Source organism: Sceloporus undulatus, chromosome 7 (assembly GCF_019175285.1).
Source record: "Sceloporus undulatus isolate JIND9_A2432 ecotype Alabama chromosome 7, SceUnd_v1.1, whole genome shotgun sequence".
Lineage (NCBI taxonomy): Eukaryota > Metazoa > Chordata > Lepidosauria > Squamata > Phrynosomatidae > Sceloporus > Sceloporus undulatus.
In genome coordinates, this window is record NC_056528.1 from 47,961,320 (window position 1) to 47,978,740 (window position 17,421).

Here is a 17,421-nt window from a genome sequence, read left to right on the forward strand (position 1 = left end):
TGTATTCCTGCCTGGTAGGGGGTTGGACTGGATGACCCTTGTCGCCTCTTCCAACTCTATGATTCTATAAGAACCAGGTGAAACGTATATAGTACAGCTATAGAGCGCTTGTAGCCCTCCAGATAGTGATGAACAACTACCCCTTCAAGCCTCACTATAGGCTGGGATGGTTGGGGCTGATGGGAACTGGAGTCCAACAACATCTCAAGGGCTACAGATTCTCAGGTTCTGTGCTATTGCCATCTCTGGACCAGGAAGATGGCATCAGAACAGGGGTGGGCAAAATTTTGCAAATCCCTTTCACGTTTTGTTGTTGTTTACCTTCCTGTTGTTCCTGACATATTGCAACGCAAAGGCAAATCTATCACTGGGGTTTCTTGGAAAGATCTCTTCCAAGGGAGTTTGCTCTTGCCTTTCTCTTGAGGCTGAGAGAGTGTGACTTGACCAAGAGCAGCCCATGGGCTTTCATTCCTGAGTGGGGTATTTGAACCCTGGTCTACCAAATACAGCCCTCAAAACTGTGGTGTTCGAAATCATTTCCTAATTTAATGTTCATTTTAATATGTGCAGCACATTTTATATTTACTGTACCCTATTTAACCATGCTGTAAACTGCCTTGTATACCAGCCCTGGAAGAATGGCAAGATACAGAAGGAAGGGAAAGGAAAGGAAAGGAAAGGAAGGGAAGGGAAGGGAAGGGAAAGGAAGGGAAGGGAAGGAAGGAAGGAAGGAGGGAGGCAAGCTCCCAAATTTAGATCTTGTTACACTATAACTCCCAAAATCCTTTGGCATTGGGGATGCTGACTGTGAATAATGGGAGCTGTAGTCCAATGACATCTAGGGACCCACCTTTGGTAACCTCTTTGTTATAATGTGTTGTTAAACAAAGAATTTCTAACAACACATTATAAATTGTATAAAGTAAGTCGAACTACTACACCACTCCGGCTCAGTCATCCCAGCAAGATTTATTCAAAGGGAGTTTGCTGCTGAACTCGGTTCTATGGCTGAGAGAGTGTGACTTGCCCAAGGTCACCCAGTGGGTTTCCATGGCTGAGCAGGAACTTGAACCCTGCTCTCCTGGAGTCCTCCTAGTGCAACATTCAAACCCACTACATCATGCTGCTTTTGGTTTCATAAGCTTTAGCATGACCCTTCCAATGCAGAAAACTGGCCCTGGGAACCGGCTGCACTTGCTCAACCTTGTGCTAGATATCTGCACAGACAGCCACCCAACTCAGCCCTCTTGCAGGATTCCTAAGCTATTTATTCCAAGCCACAAATGAGCTGAAAATTCCAGCTGAAGAAGTCTAATTGAAGAGCAATGGATAACATTAGAACATAATGGTTGCCACTTAGGAGATCAATATTTAAGGACTAACCTGCTCTTCAGTGGTGACCAAAGAATTGCCCTGGAAATCTGTATATATTGGGTTGGTCCCACCATTGGGGTAAACTGAGGCAGATCTGGGGTTGTGTTCATGACACAGCAGCAAATCCTTTGTCATTTAATTTATGACAACTGTGTCCTTACTGCCAGGAAGCAGGAGAAGGGCTGGCGACTGGCGAGCTATTCTGCCCCAGTGCCAACATTTTCTTGGCTGGCCTACTATACACCTTGACTTTGGAAGCGAATGGCACCGTTTCCGGCTCTGCCTCAGGTAGCAAAATATCTTTGGTTAGAACTAGTGAGTAAGCAGAGTAGAAAGGGAGGAGTGAACTACTTATGTCCTCCATAATAGTCCTCGGAAACAGATATATGCTTTCCAACGATTTGGCCGAGACAATCCCGATCCATCCTCTGTCATCCCATTTTCCCGGTTACTTTTACAACCCTCCAGTTTCTCTTTCCTCCTCTGACTTCCCCCCTTTGCCTTCAGCTTAATTCAGTTGCTTCAAACTGAGTACAGTACAAAGGGCAAAAAGTCCATCAACTCAGCACCAAGGAGAGGAATTTTGCCCTTCCCAGTAGACTTGGGCAAAAGCAAACTGTGTCAGCCGCTCCTACATTGTTTGCTCTCCCCCATAAATAACCTTTCTCATTTTGACCACACTCTGATGTTGCTTGGCTACATGTGTCCTAATATTAATCTGTGTGAAATATGAGAGGGCAGAAAAATATCCTGTGTAACCAGTACGGACGGTATAATAGTGCAGCAGATAGGTATTCAGATAACCAGTCTGCCCAGGGCCAGCAGAGAAGCATGCCAAATGGATCTCGTGGTTACTCCTCATGCCAACCCACTTGTTATCCTTCCTAGGAGGCCAGTATTGTGTATTTCCACACTCTTTGGTGGTAAGACCAATCGATCAATGTATTGATTACAGCAAATAGTCCGCATAGGTGGCAAGATAGGGTACTATCTTCTTAAAAGAAGCAGAAACTGGGGAGAATCCCAAAGAATCCACAGTAGAGACTGGTCATCTCAAGATGCTTTAAAGTGGGTTGTTTCATTCGTTAGAAACAAACATACAAAGAAGAGCCAATGCATTTTGGTTCATGCATACTCTTAAGGCCTTTGGACCAAAACCCAGAATGGAAATTCAGCGTTTCACTGCCATTGGCAACCATTAGCTGGTGATACATGTGGTGGACCTATCCATGATGGTTATAGCTTTTTGCAATGCACTTGGTTACTTCTCATTATTTGTTATTTATTTCTATTCTAATTAGTATTGTATTAATTATTGGATTCAGCCCAAAGGTGCTGACTATAGTCAATTGGTTTCTTACCATGCAGTCAGTATATATATCTATTGTGCTGGGCATTGCTAAAAGAGAGAGAGAGCGAGAGAGACTTGAGTTCGAATCCTGCTCAGTCTGTTTGGACCATCTTGCAGCATCTCAACCCTGATCCTCTTTAACTAAACACTCCTGGGATCAAATCTGGGACTTTTGGCACATAAAGCTGGTGTTCTACCTAAGCTCTAGGGGAATCTGGGAATTGTAGTCTTACAATGCAACTTTTCCAAGTCATGCGGGAATCTGCTATAGTCCAAACCAGGAACTTGTCCAGATTCTGGCTCAACCACTGAGCTATGAGAATTCTGGGAGTTGTAGTCCATAAAAGTAACTTCTCCTTGGTTCCACAACTGAGTAAAGGCTTGTCCCCACTGCTTTCTTAGGATGCATGGATTCTGAACATGCTTTCCTAGAGTAAGGCCCATTGAAGGCAATGGGATTGACTTGCTTTGTGTTGTTTGAGTCATTTCACAACTGAGAAGAACTGTTTTCCTCTATAGAATGGCTATATATTATTTATACACACACATATATATGTATGCATCTATCTCTGTCTCTCCAGAGTGATGCAATACCTGTTTGTGCCTTTCGTACCCCAGAATAGGCCCACCATGGATGAAATGAAATCCAAAGTCTCTACAGATTGCTATTTATACGCAGCTCCCCAGAGACAGGCTGCAATGGTTATTTAAAGTTTTTTGGGGGTGGAGAACATGTTCGCGAAGCAAAGCAAGGAAAGAAACAGGCATCCAAAGACGAGAGACAAAGCAGGGATTCTTAGGCAGAAAAAGCCACGCAGAGACGAAGCAGGAGCTTTTGGAGAATGCAGACCGAGTCCAATGCAACTAGGAACATTGTCATATTGGGGAAACTATTATATACCTATTTGTTGCAGGGGAAGAAAATGAGGATATTATTATTATTATTATTATTATTATTATTATTATTATTATTATTATTTTGGTAATCTATCGGATCAGCTGAAACTAAAAGGCAAAAAGATCCATTACCTTCAACGGTGGTAATTGACAAACAGTAGTTGGGTGGTAACACAGGCATTCTTGCACCAAAATGACATGAAGTCAAGGATAAAAATTAATAATAATAATAATAATAATAATAATAATGCCACGCTTTCATCCTTATCAGAGTCACAAAGGATAGGATCCTGGATAAACTAATCTATTCTTTCCAGATAAACATGATGCACGAAACTTGTTGCAAGACTTTTGCCGCAACGCACCAAAACGTTGCTCCCAGGGCACTGTTTCGCTGCGAAGGCCTCAGATATGAACCCACCATGCTTTTGCTTTCATTTTCCAGGTTGGAGAAGGAGAAATGAGGACTTCAACTCAATGGCTTTTGAAGGGAGAGGAAGAGCAATCCAGAGGAAAAAAGAAGGGAAGTGGGAAAAGAAAAAAAGGGAAGTGATGTCAGGCTGCAAACAAACACACTGCAAGATATGCAGAGATATATGGGGTGATATCTTTTCATTTTGCAAGAGCCTTGACTCATTCATGGAATTTTACCTGTCTTACACCCAGATGACATTGTCATCCATTTGCAACTTTGGCCTCCTCCGCCCATCATTTGGGTATTTTTCCCTCTGCACTTCCATCTTCCACCTTACCCACAATAGGAATTCTGATCAGGAGCAGAAGTTGTCCATCTGGAAGCAGGAGTTGAAACGAACAAAGAGACTCTTTGGACTACAGTTCCCAGAATTCCCCTAGGAAGCATGGGGCCTATTGTTCCAAAGTTCTCCCTTGGGTCTCTTTCACATTCCACAACTATTATTATGTAACTTTGAGTTGGCTGCGCACATGCTCTCATATGGCTTTCCTGGTGAGATTCATTCAGAGGTTTGTCATTGACTTCCTCTTAGGCTGAGAGAGAGTGACTTTCCCGAGTACAACAAGAGGGTTTTCATGGTTGAGCAGGGATTCGAACCCTTCGCTCTCTAGATACATAGTCCAACATTCAAACCACGACAGCAGGCTAGCTGTCAGACTCAGGGCCACCCTCTCCTAGGGTTTTCTTGGCGGGGTTTAATCAAAAGAGATTTGCTATGGCCTTCCTCTTAAGGCTGAGAGAGTGTGACTTGCCCAAGGTCACCCAGTGGGTTTCCATGGCTGAGCAGGGATTCAAACAGCAGCGACAATAACACAACAACGGGATCATGCAAAGTCCCAGTTGCACTCTGGAGTCACTGGATCCCCTACGGACTCAAGACCTCGAGGGGTGCATCTGCACTGCAGACATAATGCAGTTTGGCACCACTTTTACGTCCTTTTACGCTTCATCCTACAGTCTCCTGGGATCTGTCGTTCTGCAAGGCCTTGAGCCTTCTCTGCCCAGGAGGGCTGGTGCATCACCAAACTACAAATCCCAGGATTCTGGAGGGTGTCGCCATCGCAGTTCAAGTGAAATCAAACCGCATTATCCCTACAGTGTAGATGCACCCAGTTAGCCTGCATGGCATAGTGGTTTGAGTGTCAGATTATGACTCTGTGTTCGAATTCCGGCTCAGTCATGAAAAGGTGACTTGGGCAAGTCACACTCTCTCAGCCTCAGAGGACAGCAAAAGCAAACCTCCTCTGGACGAAACATGCCAAGAAATCCATGATAGGTTTGCTTTAGGGTCACAGTAAGTGACTTGAAGGAACCCAACAGCAACAACAGGTGCACCCAAAGTCACCGGTGCAAGATCATGTCCATCTTGCAAATGAATCTCAACTGGACAGACCAGGAAAAGAGGATGGTGAGTTATAGTTCAGGAGGAGGAAAGGCCGGCTGGGTAGGAGAGGAAAGCAAAAGCTCAGGGAAACTGGACTTGGAAGGATTGCACAAGTTTCCATTCGGCCAAAGAAAGGTCACTGTCCACCACCCACACAATATCTTCATATTTTAAGGATATGCATGACTTTGAGTGGCTATGGCTGCATCCAGTGGAATCCTGGGACAGGTACTTAGAAAGCTCTAGTGCATCAAGAAAATGGAGGACCATTGAGGGAGAAATGGAGGACAAGGGAAGAACACTCATAGAAACGTAAACTCCTGCTTCTTAGTCCCACGCAGAATGGAGGACCTTCGGGAATTCCTCCTGGACAGGGAGGCTTAGAATGTAGGACATGCCCTGGAAAAGGAGGACATGTCCTGGAAAAAGAGGACGTGGAAAATCTGGACAGTTCTATCCCAACGATGGCCCGGCTTTGTTGCAAAAGCTCAAATGACCTTACAATGGATGTGTGTTTGTTTTCCTTTTGCACACACAACACACAAACACAGAGACGCACAAAAGGAGTTTTGCTCTGTTTGTGTGTGCTGCAAAACAGCCGGTTACTTACAGCTGGAAAAACACAAGACCCAACACCTGGTTCTGAGTTCTAGATCAGTTTTGACCTTTTGAGGCCTGGCTACCGGCCTGGACTTGCCAGCTGAGGCAGTGGCTTCATCCTCCTAGGACACCAAAAGCATCGGTCACTCACAGCAAATCTGATCCAAGACGCCAAGCAGCGCATCCAGACAGAAGAGTTATAACACTTTCAGACCACTTCATCTGCCGAAGCTCCAACAACCTACACAATCCTGGGATCTGTAGTTTGGCAAGGAGAGCCTGGACTTCTCTATATTGTGGTTTTCATCTATGAAATGACAGAGGCTATGAATGCAAGAGGAAGACACTGTCATTCTTGGCCTCGGGCAGCAAAATATCCTGGTCCTGAGCCGGCTGTTGTATTTTCTAGTATGATCCCCTCTTGCAGAGAATGCTGTGAAACTACAAATCCCAAGTCTGTTATGGAAGATGCCAGGGTTGCAGAACTACCAAAATCCCAGGGTCACCAAACTACAGATCCCAGGATCCCAAGTATAGAATCAAATCTTTATCATGCTCCGGCACAAAGAATCCCAAGTATGCTATGAAACTGTGGGTCCCAGTGTTTCCAAACTACAAATCCCAGGGTCCCAAAATATGTAGCCATGCCAGTCTGATAGTGGTCTGCCACCCCTTTCATGGCGCAGAGAGCAAAGAGCAACCATGGCCAAGGTTGGCACCCTCCCTCCCTTCCTCACACACACACACACAATCCATTGCAAGGGCGGGTTGGGGTTTCTGCTGGGGCTGTGTGTGTTGTTGTGGTTGTGGCTTTCCCCCTCTCCGCTCCCCTCCAAGGAAGAAGTTCTTTGCAAAGTCATGCAGCCCAAACCAGGCTGGCATTTTGCAGTCCTTAAAGGCACCAAAGGAAGAGAAAGAGAAAAGAGGCACTTAAGAAAGCAGCCAGGAAGGGAGCCTCTAAAACCACCATCATCATCACCATCATCTTCCCCATCATCAACACCATCATCACTCCCATCTCCATCATCCCCCTCATTATCATCTCTATGTCCATCATCATCACCTCCATCATCATCCCCATCCTCCTACTCCCCATCATCATTATCATGACCACCATCATCATCACCTCCATCAAGATCATTATCCCTACCATCGTCTCTATCATCATCATCATCATCATCATCATCCCTACCATCGTCATCTCCCTCATCATCACCACCACTATCATCATCCCCATCATCATCATCATCATCATGACTATCATCCTCATCACCTCCACCAACAACATCATCATCATCAATCCCCTCCCATCATCCCCTTTAGGACTGCATCACTGCCCCCAAACGTATGATAAAGCATGATGACCGGGCGTCCTCCTTTTCCCGGACAGGCCCTCCCTCTCCTCCTGCTCCTCTTTTCTAGGAGCCCAACGAGGTCCTCCATTTTGAGCAGGACCAAGCAGCCTGCCTTTTCAGCTTTTCTTGTGGCCATGCCCTCCAGGTGTTTTTTTTTGGGGGGGGGCGATGTCCTCCATCTCTTGGGACCTTGTCCTCCAGAGAAAAAGATCTGGGGTGAAGCATAAAGCAAACCAGCCCGAAAGGGGTCTTGGCGCATCCATCCATTCCCACGTGCGGGAGACCCGCGTCTTGCTGCCTTTGCTCTGCTGCCTGCGATCTGAGGCTGGCGGGAGGCGAGGCAGGGAGGCTGGGGCTCCTACTACTCACGTCTCTCTTGAGCTTCTTCTCCGGAGGGGACTTGATCAGCCACCCGGAGCACACCGCCGGCGCCCCCGAGGCTGCAGCCCCGCTCATCCTCTCCTCTGCTGCTGCCCCGGATCCCACCCTGGAAAGCCAGGCGAGGAGCAGCTCCGGAGGAAGCAGCCCCAACACACACACGACACACAAGGCACACACACAACAACGCACACGGAGACGTCAAGAGGGTCCCGCCCTCCCTCCCTCCAGGCACATGACCCACGCCAGGGAGGCACCCCCCGCCAGGCACCCGGCGTCCTCCTTTTCCCGGACACCTCCTCCTCCTCCTTCTCAGCCTCCTCTCCTCGCTGTCCTCCTTTTCCCGGACACGCCTCTACAGCAACCTCCCCTCCAGCCCCCCGTTCTCCATTTCAGCCTCTAGCCTCCTGTCCTCCTTTTCCCGGACACCTCCTCCTCCTCCAATTCAGCCTCCCCTCCATCCTCCTCTCCTCCATTTAAGCCTTCTCTCCAGCCCCTGCCCTCCTTTCCCCGGTCATGTCCTCCCTCTCCATTGCAACCTCCTCTCCAGCCTCCTGTCCTCCTTTTCCCGGACATATGCTTTCCTCTCCAGCCTCCTGTCCATCCTGCCCTGCTTCTCCCGGACATGTCCTCCATTCTAGCCTCCTGACCATTGCTCCCCAACCACCAAACATCCAAAAGCAATTGCCATGGCTCCCTCTTGTGGAGTCCCGGGATCTATAGTTTCTGGGAGACTGCCCTAAGGCAGGGCTAGAGCTTTTGAAGCGGAGAGACCCAGCACCGGACTACAAATCCCAAGTTCCCATAAATTGGAGCTATGATACTTTCATCCCTATGAAGTGGCTGTAATTCTGCAGTGAAGCTATACGCAGTCCACTGTCCAGAGATTGTTGTTAACTGGGGACGATGGGCATTGTCAAGCCCTTGCTCTGATGATGGTTCTTTTTCCTTTCAGCTGGACTTTGGGGAAGCCCTTTGAAACAAGGGGCATTGCAGAATATATTCACAGTGGAATAAGTTTTTGGGTGGGTATCAGGTGCGGAATATGCGGAATAGCAGGTTTGGAGACTCGAACCAGGGAAGTCAGAAGGAAATATGATGCCGAAAAGGGTCAGGTTGTGTGACCCAGGTGGAAGGCTTGTCTGTTGAGAGAGAAGAAGAAGGAAAAAAGATGCCCGTTTGCATACGATTTGCATAAGCTAACATTAGACATGGATGCAAATTTAGGTGGAGCTGGAAATACAATACATCCCACTGGAGTCGGAAAGATGAGGACGAAAGATCATGTCCATCTGCTATTCAGGTATTGATGGGAAAACCCAGGGATGGATCCTGGACTCTTTTGACCTCCTCCAACTTCGGAGACCAGGGTTTGATTCCCAGTTTGACCATTAAACCCATTGGGTGACCTTAGGCAAAGTCACACTCTCTCAGCCTCAGGGGAAGGCAATGAACAAACCATGCCAAGAAAACCCCATGATAGGTCAGAAAAGAAGGCACCCAACAACAACAACACAACTGTGAAGAGAAGCATTTAGAAACTTGAGCCAGACAATTGCAACTCATGCAATAAAATCGACCCTCCGTATCCACAGATTCCTTATCCACGGATTCAACTATCCACGGGTAGAAAATGTTTTAAAATGTATATACATTCCCAAAAGCCAACCTCAGTTGTGCCATTTTATATAAAGGGCCCCATTTTATTTTGCCATTGTATTTAATGGGACTGGAGCATCCATGGAATTGGGTCTAAATGGAGGGTTTTGGAATCAAACCTCAGCAGATACCAAACTGTGGATGGTTCAAATCCATGGCTGCAGAATTTCTGATCCCTCCCATTCAAAAGTAAATAAGTCTCTCCTTGTGTTCTTTAACGTGAAGAAAGCACCTTTTCTCCTGAAAAAAGCAAAACTGGACTTCTAGCCACTCTTGTTCTCCATCTAATCTGGGGCATTTGGGGATGTAAGATAAAATTGGCCTCTCGGCCTGCCTTCTTTTTGCTTTCTGAAATCCTGAAGGCATGCGCTGGGGGGAAACCCTCTTGTCCCTTTTGTGTCGCAGCCATGTGCCACCCTTCTCCGGCGACATCCTCATGATCCTCTGCCATATTCATGCAGCAAGAAAAACAAGGCTGTGCTATATTTGGGAGGGAAGGAAGGAGGGAGAAGGAGCTGGGAGACGAAGAGCACCCGATACATGCTCCAGCTGTCTCTGACACCCTCCACTACCATCGCCTCCTCCTCCAGATTAAATATTCTCCTGCTTACCCAGTTTGTAAGGAAATGGAAAACTGGGGGCAATTTTGTTTTTGGCTGGCCCTTTTGTCTCTTCTCTGCTATGCGCTCTGCCTCCGCATAGTTTTCCAGAAGCAAAGAGAGAGAGAATGTGGGTAGTTTGATGAATCCCTCCCTATTTCTTTCTTGCACACACGCACTTTGCAGCATTCTAGGAATTAACTTGAGAGCATGCATGTCATGCTGCTGCTGATGCGTATGTCGTTTCTGACTTATGGCGACCCTAAGGCAAACCTATCATGGGGTTTTCTTGGCAAGGTTGGTTCAGAGGGGTTTTGCCATGGCCTTCCCCTGAGGCTGAGAGAGTGTGACTTGCTCAAGGTCCAGGATGTATTCCCTCTGTACTGAGTAAGTGTGCGCCTTGGAAGATGCTCGTGACCTTGCTGTTGGTGGAGCATAAAAGCCAAGGGCTCAGACACATTTATCCTCTATTTTGTAGCAGTGGTCCCCAAGTGGCGAAAGGCATCTGTTTGTCACGGCACGTGATTTCCCACACCTACGTATCTTGCATCTAGCGTGTTTTGTTGTGCTAACTATGCAAAAGAAGATAAACACAGGCTTGATTTGCAAGTCTTGACTACCAAGGCATGTGTTTTCGGAGGCAATCCAACGGCGGGGGCGGAAAATGGGTTAATCATAAAGATTTCCCTTAATGTCTACTTCGGCTTTCGGTTGTAACTAAAGAGAAAGCACGAAGGGATGTGTCAGAATGAGAGTGGGGGGATCAAGGACTGTCAAGGCAGAGAAGAATGCAGAAAGTGAAGAAAGTTAAAACTGTGGCTGCGTCGCGTCCCCAAAATTGCAAAGAGAATTTACAACAGTTTTAAAACAGATTGGAGGAGGAGACGTACGGATGCAATTAGAGAAGGTGCCAGACATGTTTCACGTCGTGCCACCAGATGGAGGGACCAAAAGAACCCAAAAAGGCAAATTGGTCCAAGTTTTAAAATATAGAATCGAATCGAATCTTTGCTATGGTCAGAAACCCAGCACCATTTTAAAATATATGTTTTCGTGGTGATTTGGTTCTGACTTCAGCAATAGTCTTGACACAGAGACTCCTTGGGAAGCAAGCAACAGAAATGAAAATGGTGATGGCTTGGGAAAGTTACTTTTTTGAACCAAAGTTTCCAGAATCTCCAAGCCAAAACACACTGCAGAAATAATCCAGTTAGGGACTGCTTTAACAGCCCAGTCTCAATACTAGGGAATCCTGGGAATTGTAGTTTTGTGAGACATTTAGCCTCCTCCCCCCCCCCAGAAAACTCTGGTGCGACAATAAAGTACAGTTCCCAGGATTCCCTAGCATCGAACCACAGAAGTTAAAGCAGTCTCAGACTGGGTTATTTCTGCAGTGCATTTTGGATGATCTGAACTGAGACAGAGTATCAGTAGTTCTTTAAACTTGGCAATGTTAGGTTTGGGGTTACAACTCCCAGAATCCCCTAGCTCTCATGGTCAGTGATCATGCTGGTTGTGAGTTGTAATAGTCTCCAAAATGTAACACTGCCGACTTTTGGGTTAGGTCCCACCTTCATCTGCTGTTTTGGCCCTTTTGCAAATTCATACCAATAGTCTGCAAATGTCTTCTTGTAGCCCAGTATCCACTTCTGTTAGACACAGTGGGTCTAGCTACTAAGTTGGTAGCCCAGTATCCACTACTAATTTGCAGAATCCAGAGTAATGGTTAGAGTGCTGGACTGTGCCTTGAGAGATCCAGGTTCAAATCCTCACCAAAGCATGAAGCCGGCAGGGACGTAGCCGGGGGGGGTGTTCTTGTGGTCCAGACCCCCCCCTTCCATTAGAAAAATGAATGGTGTGTGCTGCTGCGCCGCCATACCCAAGCCCCATTATAATGGTGGCACTTAGTCTGGACCCCCCCCCTTCCTAAAATCCTAGCTACGTCCCTGAAGCCGGTCTTACCAAAGAATAGAACTGTATTACTATTTCCCTTTATCTGGATACTGTTCTTCAGTTGATGCATCATAGGAGTGTTTATATAAGGTGTATAAGAAAGACACAAGAATTTCTTGTTTAGACTTGGGTCCCATCTGCAAGATATGTACATGCAACAATTCCAAAATTCAAAATACTTCTAGTCCCAAGCATTTCGGATAAGGTAGACTTGGCCTGTAGCTGGATTCGGGTCCTTGATCTGAGATAGAAGAGCACCATTTGCTGTTTTGCTTTAGACATACAAATATCTTGGACCACTGCTGTCGGGAGCATTATAACCATAAGCGACAGAAATGTGGAAGGCAAGAAAAAGAAAAGAGGCGTGTGAGAAGCTGCAGCAAGCCAATCCAGCTGCCCTAAGCCTCTAGCCTACTCTTTTCGTAGCAGTCCAGTTTCCATATTTCTCATGCCTCTATTTTTGGTCTCTCACGTCGCTGCTGCTCTCATTATGAGTGTGGCAGTCTCTGCAACCTCAAAGTGCTTTGTGTTTTAATGTTATTTTTTTCTTTCCGACTTTAGAAAATCAAGTGTCTTGGGAAATGGGGCTGCAGTGCTAGCCTGGCTTGTGCTTGAAACCAGCATGGCGAATTGGGAATGCTGGGGACCTCAGTTTCCATCCAACATCAGCAAAATACAGGACTGCAGAAACTATATGCAAGAGGAGAAAGGAGGATATTAACAGGAGCATCAGCTAGGTTACCATGTTGTTGCTGTTGCTGTTGTTGTTGTGTGCCTTCAAGTCATTCCTGACTTATGGTGACCCTAAGGTGGACCTATCACAGGGTTTTCTTGGCAAGGTTTGTTCAGAGAGGGTTTGCCTTTGTCTTCCTCTGAGGCTGAGAGAGTGTGCCTTGTCCAAGCAACTTGAAGGCACAAATCAACCACAGCAACATGGCCAAAAAGACTAACCCTGGATGTATATCACCTCTTATGGTGTCCCTGCTGGACCCAGTGGCTTTCCATAGTCCAGCATAAGAGGGGATATATATCCAGGGGTAGTCTTTTGGGTCATGTTGTTGTTATTGTTGTTGTTGTGTGCCTTCAAGTCGTTTCTGACTCACGGCGACCATAAGGTGAACCCATCATGGGGTTTTCTTGGCAAGTTCAGCGTGGGTCTGCCTTTGCCTTCCCCAGTGGGTTTCCATGGCTGAGTGGAGAATTCGAACCCTGTTCTCCAGAATCCAGTGCTCACTACGCTGGCTCCACTTGTACCTGCTATTTGCTTTAAGTAAGTAGCATTTCGTGCAATTAAAACACATTAATTGGGGGTCTGTTTCCAGGATTCTGATGCCTCAATCTGAAATAAAGCAAAGGAAGAAACTGACCATGACTCAAACCTTCTTGGTCTGGTTCTGTCATTGTATGCAGACATTTATAATGATGCTGCCATCTAGTGATAGTACACAGAAATAAACTAGGCTAGGGCATCGCCACTGATGATGGATCATGGGTCACAACTTGAAAAGGGTACTTCCAGAATCCTCCAACCATCATGGCCGCTGATCATGTCAGCTGGGGGATTCTGGGAGGTACTGTCCAAAAGAGCAGCATTTCCACGTTCCAGTAGCAGGCAGTAAATGGATTGTTGTGTGTGTGTGTGTGTTTAAAAATATATTGCTAGCATAGAGAGGTAATATGGCGTAGTGGTTTGAGCATTGGACTAGGACCCTGGGAGACCAGAGTTCGAATCCTGGCTCGGCCATGGAAACCCACTGAGTGATCTTGGTCAAGTCACACTCTCTCAGCCTCTGGAGAAACGTGCCAAGAAAACCCCGTGATCAGGTCACCATAAGTCAGAAATGACTTGAAAGCACACAGCAACAATACATCTGTGACATTATGTTTCAACACTATCCATCTCTCTTTCTATTTGTACGTTGAGAAATATCTGTAATGAGGAAAAATCTAAATAAAAGAAATATTACCCACTTCTTGTTGTTGCTGCTGTTGTGTGTCTTTAAATTGTTTCCGACTCTGAATAAGCCTTTGCTGTCATCTGAGGCTGAGAGAGTGTGACTTGTCCAAGGCCACCAAGTGGGCTTCTATGGCTGAGTGGGGATTCGAACCCAGATCTCCAGTCCAGTGTTTAAACCACTACAACAAACCGGCTGTCAATACTACAAATAAACACCAGCACCCCTACAAAATGTTACTTTTGGCACAGAAAATGACATTTCCGTGCCAAGTAAATCCTGAATGTCAAAGAGTCTCTCCTGTCTTGGATGCTGCTTCTCGGAATTTCCTTCTTGAGAAATGCCTTTTTGCAAATCTTTTCAAATTCCCTTTCCATCCTTATTCTGGAATGAGGCAGCTAAGGTCCCAAAGGATGCCCTATATCTCTTTTCCTGGCATTTGCAAAGGATGGAGTGGGGGATTTTGGTCGATTCCAAGGGAAAATACTTTTTTAAAAGAAGCCAGTGATCCCTTTTAAGCTCTGGATTTTCTTCCCTTCCTGTCTGCACTCATTCTTTTCACTGCTGCTGCATTCCCAGTTCTGGGTGGTTTTTCGCTGGCAGTTGAGATGTGTGCCAACAATGACCCATACATGCTTCTGCAGCAAAGTGGCTCTTATCTAGAGATAGGAAGGAAAAATGGGGAAAGGCCACCAAGACAACAGAAACACCCTGTTAGCAGACTCTGAGTCAGCCCAGACTGGCCTGAAAGCCCCATTCATTTGTAACTCCTACTCATGCAAAGCAAAAAGTTAGAACTATTTCTGTCTCGGTTGCCACTTTGCCTCTGCATGCCACCGAAGGAGTCTTTTCAGACCTCTCCTTCGTGGCATTTCGAACCTCTTCATCACAAAGCACCAGTGATTCATCCTAGCAACACCATTCCCTCAAACAGCCATCTCAGGACCAAGATATTTTGCTGCCCGAGGCCAAAAACGATGGTGTCTTTCCCCTGCATTTATAGGGCGCATTCCCATTATGATTTAAAGCGAATCGCCGATCGGTTTATATGACCATCGTTCCCACTTGGAAGTGGTTCCGATCCTATTGTGATCAGTTTCTGGTGATAAAGTGAGGCAAATGCAAAAAACCCCCGGTTTTTCCTGGCACTAGTTCTTTGGGGGTTCTTTTGAAAATAGTCAGCTCCGAAGCATGTTCAACAAGTGGGAACCATGGATCTGAATCGCATTATTCTGGAGGGGAGAGACTAATGGCAGAAGGGAGTTTAACATCCCTCCTCAGTTTTTGGTAGATCCACCGTTTCCCCCCTTCTCTCAGTGCTGCCTTTGTGCTTGTGGTGTGACCTATGGGGCCATGACCCTCGGGATCTTTTCCAACTCTTTGGAGCTTATCACATGGGGGAAATCCCGTGCAGAAATGGGGTTTAAATCAGGGGGGAAATCCCCACAAAAGCGGGTTGATTTTCACATAACAGCATTGTTAAAGTGGTGTTAACCCAAACGGAAAGTAGACAGAAAGAAGACAAAAGCCACTCCTTTTGACTTTCAGAAAATCTTGAAAGTAAAAAGGGGTGGCTTTTGTCTCCGTTCGGGTTAACACCACTTTAACAACAACATGTGTGAAAATCAACCCACTTTTGCGGGTTTTTTTCAGCTTTTAAATCCCGTTTTTGCACGGATTTCCTGTGTGTGATAAACTCCTATGATTCTATAATATGCCACAAAAGGATGACATTAAACCTACTTGAACCCTGATGTGCCTCTTTCCTTGCACAGCTTTGAGTAGAAGCTGAAGGGAGTTGTTGGTGGTTGCTTTCCCCAGGTGAGAATATCTGTGCGCTCAAGATGGAGTAAGTCTTACAGTATTTGCATTCAGCCTCTCGGTGTCGGTGATTTAGCCCTGGGTTTTTCTGTTTGCTTGCTGTTGACTCACACCATCTGTTAACACACAGTGCCTGGCACTGGGGCCTTTCCATTTTCCATCCTATCTGAAGATAAGGGTTTCCATGCCACCAGCTGCATGCTCCTTATGGAAAGCTAGCACTTAGTGTTGGGGAAAAGCTAGAAAGGCAGAAAAGAATGATCCGGACATGAAAGTAGTTCCATAAGGAGTTAAGGAAGTGTCTTCCATAAGGTAGCAATACCAGGTATTTGGGGGAACATCACAGTTTCAGAAAAGGTAGGGGCATGGGCATCTCAACCCATTTTGGAAGTATAATGCCCCCTTCATTTTGTTCAAGTTACAGGCAAAGCTGCTGCTCCTAGGAAGAACTTTAAGCCTCATTCCCATTATGTTTTAAACCAGTTCGCAAATTGGTTTAAAGCCGTTTAAATGACCCTGGTTCACAATGGAACCAAATCGCTGAAGCAGTTCAGAGAGGGAGGCCATGCGCTAGACCCAAACTGAACCAATTCATTTGCCAGTGTGAACTACAAGTGGGTTATTTTGAGAGACTCCCGCAGGAAACGGTTTAAACTGAATCAATTCATTCGTCAATGTGAACCACAAGTGGACTATTTGATTTTATTTTGCAGCTAGAAAATGTGATCGGGGCAAATGTAGTGTGAACCACGCTCTGCTGCCGAACCGATCCATGAATTCAGATTGCAAAGCGGTTTATTTGTAAGTGGGAATTTGGCCTTAGAAGGATCTATCCTACCCCTTATTTGCAGCAAGGACAGAATGCCAAGTACAGTGCGCCCTTGCTTTAAAGCAAATTCTGCGCATGCTCGAGCCCCATTTGAATGAATGGGGCTCATGCAAATGGCGGTGCGGTGATGCGGCGGTGTGCACGCACCATGGGCACATGCCCCATTACTCCCTATGAGACGCCCTGCCCCTTACTCCTTGTGTGAATTTCACCATATGCTGAAAGCCATGTAAACCTCACCCACATATGACGCGGGCACACTGTAGTCCCATTTCTCAAAGGGGTACAGCAATTGGTGTTACTCAATGGGCTTCTTAGTCATGCTCAAAATGGAAGAGATTGTGGGATTTCTCCTGGACAGGAGGTTGAAATGTGGGACATGTCCTGGAAGAGGAGGATGTCTGGTTACCCTGCTTCTTCACTTTGGCCACTTATTGGCTGCTGGGGAACAGGGATGGAGGAGGTGTCCAGTAATATTCCTATGGCTGGGTGAACAGCACCAACTGATGTGCTCCTCCGTCCTGGACCTCCAAAAGACCTGTTGAAAGTGCCTTGTCACTAGAATACAATCATAAGAACATAACTGGATACTTTTTGTACCACCTTCCCATGTTCTACCAGTCCAAAAATGAACATGTTGGAGGAGATGAGGCTGGTAAACATTGGTGGAATATTATGCCACATCTCCTTGATCTGGAACCTTGGCCAAAATCTGTTTGCTCAAATAGCCTGGAGCATTTCCCAAAACTTCAGATACTTTTTTATGGAGAACATTATGTTCATAAAACAGT

General features: G+C 46.2%; 1 protein-coding gene across 1 annotated transcript in view; it reads right to left on the minus strand.

Moving 5' to 3' along the window:
- The window catches only part of GAB3 (GRB2 associated binding protein 3), a 65,076-nt gene extending 57,067 nt beyond the window's left edge, over window positions 1-8,009 (minus strand). Inside the window, exon 1 of the mRNA XM_042479353.1 lies at window positions 7,806-8,009. Coding sequence (XP_042335287.1) covers window positions 7,806-7,892 — 87 coding nt within the window. The 5' untranslated portion in view covers window positions 7,893-8,009. The remainder of the gene's footprint in view (window positions 1-7,805) is intronic.
- Between the last annotated feature and the right edge of the window lie 9,412 nt (window positions 8,010-17,421).